General features: G+C 41.5%; 1 protein-coding gene across 3 annotated transcripts in view; it reads left to right on the top strand.

Moving 5' to 3' along the window:
- Nucleotides 1-1173: 1173 nt before the first annotated feature.
- Nucleotides 1174-10853, top strand: part of TEX9 (testis expressed 9) — a 65034-nt gene continuing 55354 nt past the window's right edge. Inside the window, exons 1-4 of one of the 3 annotated variants that reach the window (XM_058665809.1) lie at nucleotides 1174-1284; nucleotides 1388-1479; nucleotides 7803-7866; nucleotides 9593-9672. In XM_058665809.1, the coding sequence (XP_058521792.1) occupies nucleotides 1249-1284; nucleotides 1388-1479; nucleotides 7803-7866; nucleotides 9593-9672 (272 nt within the window). In that variant the 5' untranslated portion in view covers nucleotides 1174-1248. Of the gene's footprint in view, nucleotides 1285-1336; nucleotides 1353-1387; nucleotides 1480-7802; nucleotides 7867-9592; nucleotides 9673-10853 lie in introns of those variants that run through there. The other 2 variants (XM_058665810.1, XM_058665811.1) reach the window with 2 other exon arrangements.

Raw genomic sequence — 10853 nt, 5'->3', positions numbered from 1 at the left:
TGCCCTGTGTGGCATCCAGCTCCCTGCTTGTGGCCTGGGAAAGTTGTGGAGGACAGCCTTGGGATCCTGCACCCACGTGGGAGACTTTGAGGAATCTCTGGCTCCTGGCTTCGGATTGGCTCAGCTCCGGCCGTTGTGGTCACTTAGGGAGTGAATCACTGGACGGAAGCTCTTCCTCTCCGTCTCTTCTCCTCTCTCTATATATCTGACTTTCCAAAAAAAAAAATATTTAAAAAATGTTAACAGCTAAACTGACCAATCATGACTGTATCATTATGTGAAATTGGCCTGAAGTGTATAAAAACCCTGTGAATGTGTTCAGGGGCCACACTCCGGTAAGGTTGGTCAGTCACTCGGTTGCCTGCTCTCAGCCAAGAACCCAAGCTCAGACACACCAAGCTTGAATAAAGTGTCCTGTGCACTTGGATCGACTTCAGACTCCTGCTGATTTCTGGGGCTCTCAAAATCTGGGTACGACAGAAGGGAGGAAGTCAAATTATTCCTGTTTGCAAATGACATGTTCTGCATACAAAGCTTTATCTTTTTAAATTGCAGTCTTTTTTTCAATTTTGATATTTGTACATGATATAAGGTAAGGGCCAATTCATTCTTTCACGTGTGGGTACTTTCTCAATTGATACCTTCCTATTCTTGAGAAGCTCAGTGAATCATTCTTGCGAAGACTCTCAACTTCACGATAATTGGGACCATGAACTTTTTTTTTTACTGTGTTCCATCCATGGTTCTAAGCATGATTTCATTTACACTTCAGAATAACTGTGAGTTGAGCACGTTTCTTAATCCCGTTTCACAGCTTAAGTAGCTAAGGTAGAGTGATTGCCCTCAGGCAGGACTTGGCAGCAGAATATGAATTTAGACCAGCTGATTAGAGGGCCTAAGCTCTTAACCATGCTATCAGTAAATGTCAGAAACCATAATTTTAAAAAAATCTATTGAAGAGTGCATTTACAGAAACGGGATTTGAGATCCTATTGGTCAGTAACGGTAGGAAAAGCACACAGGGGCAGGGTTTTCCTCGCTCGCCCCTTAGGGAGTGTTAGAGGCGGACCAGGCTCCGGCGGTGGGAGCTCCTCACCCTCCACTGAAGCACGCACTCCTTCAGCTGAGGCTTCACCTGGGATTCTCGAATCCGCCGCGCCCACGGCCCCGCCCGAGGAGCGAGAGCAGGAGCGGAAAGCGCAAACTCTCGCGGGAAGACGCGTCGTTGCCTCGGTAACCGCGTCGCACATGCGGAAGATGGCGGGACGGAGTGTTGTGCGGAGGGTCAGTGCAGCCCCATCTTCCCGGGGGTCTGTTGGGTTCTACGCGAGGGGCAGGGGCGCCTAACCCAGGTGAACTTCGGGCCTGAAGGTTGCCTGTTTTACAGGGACGCAGCGTTCCCGGGACTCCGCTCCCGCCGCGCGGGCGGCACCCTGCCAGTCCTCGACGGGACCTCCTCGCTCAGGAGGAAGAATATAAGTAAGGAATTAGGCGGTGGAGCCTTTCCTTCTCCCTTTCACCCCCTTCAGGCAGGCGACAGGCCCCTTCCCTGGAGAAGGTAGCATTTGGGGCCACCCTCTGGCCGGCAGTGCATCCCGCTCCCCTGCCCGTGTCTGTTTTTTGTCCCTAAGTGCGTTCACCTGTCTCTTAGAAAATACTAGCAGGGGGGCGAAAGTTGACCCCAGGTGACTTATTCTTTAGGTAGTTGACACTGTTGGAGGAATTTCTAGTTTGGTTTACAGTACTTCGGTTTCTCTCAAAGCCCAAGAGTTTACATCTTGTAACGTTCTCTTGAGCTTGGCCTCGAAATTCTCCGTGCAAGTGGAATTACCGTTCTTGTCCACAGGTTGGAGTTGGAAGATTTCTCTTGTTTATCTGTTGTTAGTAATTACACCCCCGCAGGTTTCACACAGCCTGGAGCAATCATTTGCGCGTTTTGAGTTAAAAACCCACCAGGGTTTCCTGTTGCACTGCAAACCTGATCCATCCGGTTTCTGCCTAGGTTTTATTTGATCTTGCGCCTTCCTTCCCACCCTCCCCCAATTTTCCAGCCTTACTGGCCTGTTAGTAAAATTTTTTTTCCTTCTCTTCCTTTTGGGTGATAATATGCCTTGTCGTGCGAATTATCTTCCTTGACCGTGTTAAGTAAGCCACCCCCTTGTTCCTTTTCATTGTCTTTCTAATTAGTGTAATTTGTCACAGTCGATTCAAAGGTTCCGCATTTTATACTGAACTCTGTTCCGCAAAGGTTTGATTTGCCATCTCCCATGCGCTTGCAGAAGTGTATTTTATCAACTCCCTGTTCAGAGTAATGGGGCTGGCTGAGGGTCAAGGCCTGGGCAGTGCTGTAGGCATCTGTAGGAGCCAGAATGGGAGCCGCAGCTGCCCCTTTTCCAAACCAGCTCCCTGCTGCACTTGGGAAGGTCATTGAGGCCTTGGCACCCACGGAAGAGTCCTGGGTGGGGTCCCAGGCCCCTGATTTTGGCCCGGCTCATCCCTGGTGTGGACCAGTAAGTGGAACTGTGGATGGAAGACTTCCTTCTCCTCTGTCTCCCTCCCTCCTTAATGTTGCCATTAAAAAAAAATTATTGGTAAGTCTTCATGTATGTAAATAACATTTAAGACTTGGGAAACAGTCTGGCAGTTCCTTAGAGTGTTAAATAGTTACTTCGTTTGTTCCATGTGTAAAATTAAGACTGAAGTGCATTGTGCTCAGGTGAGCTAAACCAGCCAACGGGCTACGAGGCACGTTGTCATCCTCTGCCTTACCAAACGGGATAGAGAAACTTAAGCAGCCCAGGCCATCCTTCGTTCACAGGTGTGTAGCATCTGTGCCGGCACTGAAATGGTTCTATCTGTTACCATTTAAACCCAATAGTGTTAGATACCAGTGTTAATTAAGTTCATCCAGTTATTTGAGATTGTGTCGCTGGAGTCACAGCGCTCTTTCAGGGTAGACATGCGTTGGGACTGCTGTGTTCAGCAGAAGTTGGATGGTAAAGGTTGGATGGCTACGGAGGTATGTGAAGGGAGTAGTGCTGGCTCTGCCTCCGTCTTGGAGAGCGCTTTGTGCCATACGGAAGAGTAAGGGAAAGAGTGAGTTCATGAAGATCAGCTGTATTGCCATTCCTTGCCCTGGTGTTAGGCATATTGGGGTGTCTGTGATCAGCAGAACCTAGCACTTAAGGGACCTCAGCGCAGAACCTTGAGCGCTACAGCCTGTCAAATGCTTGGAGGAAATGATGGCTACTTCAGACTAAGGAACATGTTGATCATTGAAATGCGCAGATTTTCCAAGTTTCCTGTAGGTATGAGGAAAATGGAGAGCAGAACAATGAGGTTACATAACTTATAGGGCAAGTACCCTGCCCTCCCAACACTAATTACATTTATAGATTAACTTGTGTACAGCTGATTTCCTTATGAAACTTTTTTCTGTATTGTGATACATTTTTATTGGCGTTTTTTGGATATGTATTTGGAGTAGGTTTTTAAATAATTATCATTTTACTGCAAAAAAATTGTTCCATGTATAATTTCTGTAATGAGTAACTTCTAATTTGTATGTTAGGAACGTTATTGACTTGTGCATGTTGCTGTTACATCTGTATGTAGAGACAGATTCAGCCCTTATAACTCATTTTGTTTTAAAAATTTATTTGAAAGTCAAAGTTACAAGGAGAGAGATCTTACATCCACTGGTTCTCTCCCCAGATGGTTGCAAAGGCTGGGATTAGAGCAGGCTGAAGACATGAGTCAGGGGCTTCGTTGGGATCTCTCACGTGCCCAAACAGCCCATCATCCATTGCTTTTCCCTGGCCTTGAGCCAGGAGCTGAATAGTGAATGAGCTGATGGCCCTTAGGGCATGTCAGCAATGCAGCTGGCAGCGCCACCCTCTGTATAGCTCAGGGTTGACTTCTAAATTTACTAATTCATTCTGCACACTTCTTTGGGGGTTTGATGAAGATAGTCATATCATATGCAAATTATGGCAGTTTCGTGAGTTCACAACTTTTTTCCCTGTCACTTTAGCATCTTTAATAAGGAAGTTCATCATCACTTTTTCTATTCCATAAGGAGCTCTTTTAAAATAATTTATCATTATCTTTGAGATTTGTTGTATGTAGGGTTTTAATAGGTTCCCATTATCAAATTTAGTGAAATTGCTACCCTTATTTCCTAACTTAAGTGTTAAGTTCTTCAACACGTTTCTGAAATGGATTCGGGTAATATGTTTTTCCTCAGTGTTTCAGCAAGTGCCTCAGACACAGGCTGGTCATTTTGCTGTAAAGACTCTGGGATGTAGTTGCTGTGATTTTACTTTGGATCTTTTGTACCTGAGGCACACATGAAATTTTCTTCTAGTTATTTTTGGTGTTACTGTTATTATCCTACTTTTGGGAAATAGGCTGGGTAGTTTTACTCTGATTTTTTTTTTTGTCGCCCTGTAAGCCTTCTAGGACCAGTGATTGCTGCTTGATGAAAATTGTGAAACAATCTTTTTCTTTGTTGTCAGATGAATTCTTTTTGCTTGTGATTTCAGTTTTTTCAGTGGTTGTTTATGTATTTAGAGTCACTATTGCTTTTATTATATATATATATTTTTTTTCTCTGTTGCTTTTAGAATAGACTTTGGTTTCTGATAGTTTCAGGTATGCTTTCAGGAATTTGCTCTATGCTTGTTTTATATCCTGGCATATATTAGGAGTCTTTTAAGGGAGGAATCTGCAAAAACATGGAAAATGTTTTGTTTAAAACTATGGATTTCAAATTTTTTGCACTAGTGTAAATTTATCTTTTAATTTCATTTTTCTATGAATGTTTTGAAGTACCCCTCTTATTCAACCTTTTTTTCTGTATTTTTTTTCCAGTGTGGTTTATTTTATTTTATTTTTTTCTTCTCTACTAGGTTGGGAAATTTTAATTAGCCTTTTCAAAGAACTGCCTTTAGTTTTCTTGCTAATATATGTATTTTTTAATATTTATTTTACTTGAAAGAGAGAAAGTGAGGGAGAGAGATATTTTCCATAAGTTGGTTCGTTCCCCAAATGGTCACAAAAGCCAGAGTTTGCAGCCAGGAGCTTCTTCCAGGTCTCCTATATTGGTGCAGGGTCCCAAGGCTTTGGGCCATCCTCAACTGCTTTCCCAGGCCACAAGCAGGGAGCTGGATGGGAAGCGGGGCAGCCGGGATTAGAACCTGGTTTTGTATGGGATGCTGGCACTGCTGGTGGAGATTAGTGTGATTTGCCACCATGCCAGCCTTGTCTAACCTTTTTTCTTCTTCTACTTTTTTTTTTTTTTAACATTTCATTGGTCTTTACAGAAATAGAAAGTTAGAAATTATCCCTTCTAGTAGTGATAATTGGGTTGAGATAAAATGTCATTTAAGAGTAAGTTCAGGGCCTGGTGGCGTGGCCTAGCGGCTAAGGTCCTCTCCTTGAATGCCCCGGGATCCCATATGGGCGCCGGTTCTAATCCCGGCAGCTCCACTTCCCATCCAGCTCCCTGCTTGTGGCCTGGGAAAGCAGTTGAGGACGGCTCAATGCATTGGGACACTGCACCCGTGTGGGAGACCTGGAAGAGGTTCCTGGTTCCTGACATCGGATCGGCGCGGATCGGCACGCACCGGCCCGTTGTGGCTCACTTGGGGAGTGACTCATCGGACGGAAGGTCTTCCTCTCTGTGTCTCCTCCTCTCTGTATATCTGGCTGTAATAAAATGAATAAAAATAAATCTTTAAAAAAAAAAAGAGTAAGTTCAAAGTAACTGAATTTTCAGAAAAGACTGGCTCTTCGCAGAAAGAGGTACGGAATAGTCTATACTTCAGGAAAGAGAACAGTAAACCTGAAAAAAAGAAATGTGAAGAAAAAGGAATCAGGAAACACAGTAGATCTAAATTAATAGAGCGTGAAAGACAACGCTGATGATCAGCTGGGTAGTGTGTTCAAAATAAAGAAGCACCTAACATACCCATGGAGCTTCACTGAGGTTTTAATTTTGCTTTACTTTAGTTTTCATCTGTGTGATCTCTTTTTCCAGAATCAGAGTTACTTTGTAATGCTTTCTATGGATTTTCGGTTCTTTGTTTTTTCGAAATGAAGATCTTAATCACAGAGTCCTCCTTGGTTTTGTCTCAACCTCTCATGGTACAAGTTTTCCTTTTCATTTTGTTAATTCTCTGTTTTGCGGCTTGTTTCTTTGTGTAACTTCTTTAAAATAAACTTCAGTACGATTGCTGTCAGAATGAGTAAATGTCTCTGTACGGTGGTTTAAAATTTAGCTTTATTAGCTTAGAGATTTCAAAGGTTCCAGACCTGCTTCCTCCCACATTGAAGTTTTGGCAGGGTGTTCCTGTACCATCTGGAAAGGGGAATTAGATTGTACTCTTTGTGTTCCAACTACTCACAAGAGAATCTCTTCCACCATGGCTGTCGCTTCTGTTCTGTTCACCTGAAGTTATGGGTGGAGTTTTGGTTGTGTGTTTCACAGGTGTAGCCCTTCATGACTCACAGGTGCAGCAGCCTCTATCTGTTAAGCTATTTTGGCTCTGTTCCTGTTTATGGCTCTCACTTTGAATTGCTACTTTATATTTAGTTCCAGGGCATGTCCCTTGCCTGCGTTTGGAGCTTAGCTGTATTTCCTTCATATTTTATCTGGTGTTTCCTTGGATTTGGAGTTGACGACTCTTTCTTAGTCATTCTGATTTACTGTAAGGATTGGGGGCTTCTATTTTAAGTCTTCATAACCCTTGCTAGAAAAATTTGAAATTCAGATGAACAGCATTTTAAATACAGCTGTTAAGTGTTTTGTAAATATTCTCTCCAGATAATCTCAAGATATAAAAATATTTATTAAAACATCAGATTGCTTTACAAAAGGATATGGTAGTGTCCCTTTTTCCTAGGGTTGGGATTTGTGATTTCTGATTATTCAGTGTTATTGCCTTTCTAACTTCCAAAGAGTCTAGATGGTCTGAGAATGTGACCTTCCAGTAGGAAAGTAAAGGATATTTTGAAAGATGCTGATGGTACTGTTAACCTTAAAAAAGTGAGAAGGGGACTTTGACAGTAAGGGTGGCCTAATACATACTGTTAACTGATTCATTGGAGTAATATGGTGGCATTTTAAAGATACAGATACATAAACATTTCCTGTGTTGGCTGTGGGAAAACAGTAAAAATTTGCTTTAGATGGAAAATTAGAAATGAAATTATGGTTGTAAAATTGTAAGCAAGCTAACTTTCAAAGACAATTTCTTTCCATGCTGGTAAATAATACTTTCCACTGTATACTACGTGGATTGAAAAAAATAGTGGAAGGTGAGGATCAGAATGGTCACTTTAATTTTTGGCACGGTGGATTTGAAATGTAGAGCTGAGTTCGGGTGTCCCTCCCTCGTGACAGCAGCACCCCTTCCCAGAGCGACCTTGCCCCACCCTGCCTGCCCCTGTACTCTGGGCTGGAGCAGGTTAGAGCCCTGCATTCTCTGCAGGAAGCCGACTGCAAGAAGAGGACAGGTGCAGCTGGGTTGAACTCATCAGTTTATATTCTTTCCAAATTTTTGAGTGAGAGAAGTCCCCTCACCTCTGAAGTAAGTTAAAGGGCCGCAGAGAGGCCAGCACTGATGGTGTTTGAATTCCTACTGTAAGAGGAGGAGTGGGGATAATAAATCCTATAAGGTAGGTCTTCTTAAGTAGAAATGTCATGTCAGTGATCGGCATTAGTTTATTAGGTCATTCGTTTAAGTCTAACTATTTCCATTGTTAGGAATCTTCAGTATGTCTCAACTTTCTGCTTTTAGGCGTGTAAATGCAGAACTGGAGGCAAAAACAGCTGAGCTGGTTCGACAAGCTGAAGAAGTAATCGTAAGTAAAGACATGTATTTCGTGTTTGTGTGTGTATCTATGTATCTATGTATCTATACGTCTATATGTTTGGATATGCCAAGTTTTCTAAGTACTATTGGAGAAATGTTTCCCAATTTTACATTCTCCAGTCATCTAGTTAGAATCTTAACTCCAGAAGCTTTTTTAGTATGAGAGTTAAATAATTCATAAGTTACTAGCGGTATGCAGAGAATATATTTTGTTTTTTTCAACTTTTGCATCTGGACATGACCCAGATACTTAGGGTTAGACTAGAATCACGTTTTCCATCCAGCAAACATATCACCAGGCACGGTATCTGAGCATGTTATCTATCATTCTGAAGCCAAATTGGGTATTCCTGTGTTTAAGAAAGTCCCTTATGCATTCCCATCGTCAGCTGATCTGTTAGAGTAGCCCTTGTGAGAGGAGTTTAAATGACTGCTTTCAAATTTTTACTAGTACTTACTCTCGTTTAAATGTCGTTCTTCCTTTTAACTCCTTGTGTTACTCAAAGTGGAATTCATAGACAGGAAAGTAAATCTAGGTAATATTTTAGTACCTTATACAAGTACAAATTCTTCATTATCTTAGGAATAAGGATATAACATTTCATGTAATATGTGTAAATGGTCACAGTTTGCTAGTGCATTACAGTAAAATATTTTTACTTTTTTTTTTTTATTTTGCATTATGTGACAGTTTCATAGGCTCTGGGAATCCCCCCACCCCTCCTTCTCCCCCTCCCCTCCCCCCTGGTGGATTCCTCCACCTTGATGCAGTATTACAGTTCAAATTCAATCAAGATTCTTTCCTTGCAAACATTTTTTTTTATGGAATGGCAGATACACAGAAGAAATTACAGAGAGAAAGATCTTCCATCCACTGGTTCACTCTCCACATGGCCACAATGGCTGGAGCTGAGCCAATCCGAAGCCAGGAGCCCGGAGCTGCTTCTGGGTCTCCCACGTGGGTGCAGGATTCCCAAGACTTTGTGCCGTCCTCCACTGCTTTCCCAGATCACAGGCAGGGAGCTGGATAGGAAATGGAGCAGCCAGGACGTAAATCAGCATTCATATGGGATGCTGGTGCTTAAAGGGGGAGGTTTAGCCATATGGGATCCTTGTGCATGCAAGGAGAGGACTTTAGGCACTAGGCTACTGTGCCAAGCCCTTCATTTTTCTATATCTTGTCAACATTGAAATTTTGCCTGATTTGAAACAAATATTAATTAAATGAATTTTTTTCATTTCTTATGCGTCTTTCCAATTTTCATTGCATGGAACAGGAGATGAAAGACTAAAGGGAAAAAGTTAGAAATTATACATAAAGGCTTTGTTATGCAAATTTCCTAGTAAGACTGATTTTTTTTCTTTTTTTTTATTATATTGCATTATGTGACAGTTTTCTAGGTACTGGGATCCCCCCCACCCCTCCCCAAACCCTCCCCCAATGGTGGATTGCTCCACCTTATTTCTTATTGGAAAGTTCTTCATGCCAGGCCCCGTAGTAAGACTGATTTTTTTTTTTATTGGACATTTCTCCTTTAGGAATGGTTTTACAACAGAGAACAAGTGAAAGGTGAAACTGGTATTTATAAATCTTCCTATAGCATTTCAGATTCTGTGTTTTAATATCATAGAAACTTGGAATGGTGCTAAAATGACAAAAGATGATTTGTGGGCTTTTTTCCCTTTCTTACTTATGATTTTACTTCTCTAACTAGCGAGATCAGCAAGAGGTGCGTTCTAGGCCTGTTTCATCGCACGTCAAATCATATGAAGAGGGAGATGATTGCAGTTTAAAGTAAGTGATGTAAATGATAACTGATCTTTTACTATTAAAGTTTTCAAGGTAAAGTTTAAAATATGTAACTTGAAGAATACACAATATATAAACCAATACTATTTGATTGTAACACACAATGCAAGCTTTTTATGTTCCTGTTGTTATTTTCATAGAATTATTTTGAAACATTTTCTTCAAAACCCTGCAGCTTAGAAAGGTATGCTACTTACCAAAGGCATGTAAAAAAAAATGTCAGTGCTTGTTAAATGCACAAACTGCTACCTTGCTTTAAAAATTACATATGATTAGGTAAATGTAAATAATTAGCAAATGTAATATTTATCAGTTTTGTCTTTCTAGAATCTCAAGTAAATTTTTGGCTTGTCAAATTAGGGAACTATGAAATATTGAGGAATAATGTAACAGGAAAAGCACAGCATCCATGTGAATGAAGCTAAAAAATCATAGAGCAGAGGCAGTTGTGATAACCCAAATCCTAAGTCTTTCACCCTTTTCATCGGGTTGTAAACCAAGGATGGATTAACCTCCTCCCAGCCAAACGGAGGAGTGCAAGCTGACTTTCTTTATGGAGATCTGTGGAATTTCACTTGGCAAAACCTCCCAGCCGGTTATCTAGGTGGTCCTGTGGAATACGTGGAAGGGAGAGGTCTGTATCTACTGAGTGTGTCAAGATGCTGAGGTTTTTAGGTGACTCTTAGCCTTTCTCACTCAGTTGGAAACTGATACAATGCAAACTCAAAGTGTGGCTTTGAATTAGCAGTTAGGTGGCAACCAGCAAAAAAGCTAGTGTTGAAGGCTGTAAAAATGGAGGTTAATGTCATACAGTAGCAGTGAATTTAGTGAAACTGTCAATACCTGTGCTAAATTGCAAGGCAGGACACATTTTTAATGAGCTTTTGCTGTAGTGGAAGAGGTTGGACAACTAGGTATCAGCAGTCCGCTGCTGTCAGGTGAGTTTGGCGTGGTATTATAGAAAAGAAATACATTTCAGAGAATTGGCTGTTTTGCAAGTACAAATGACACAGTTGTTAGTTACCTAGTTCAAGGCAATAAAGATTTATTATGCCTTAGGTTTCATGAGAGTTACAGCTTTAACTCTCTCACTCTGGTATTTGATCTGTTTTGAGTTAATTTGTATGGTAGGAAATAAGAAGCAACCTTCATTCTTTAGCATTTGA

Source organism: Ochotona princeps, chromosome 6 (genome assembly GCF_030435755.1).
Source record: "Ochotona princeps isolate mOchPri1 chromosome 6, mOchPri1.hap1, whole genome shotgun sequence".
Classification (NCBI taxonomy): Eukaryota; Metazoa; Chordata; class Mammalia; order Lagomorpha; family Ochotonidae; genus Ochotona; species Ochotona princeps.
This window is presented reverse-complemented; position numbering and strand designations above follow the sequence as displayed.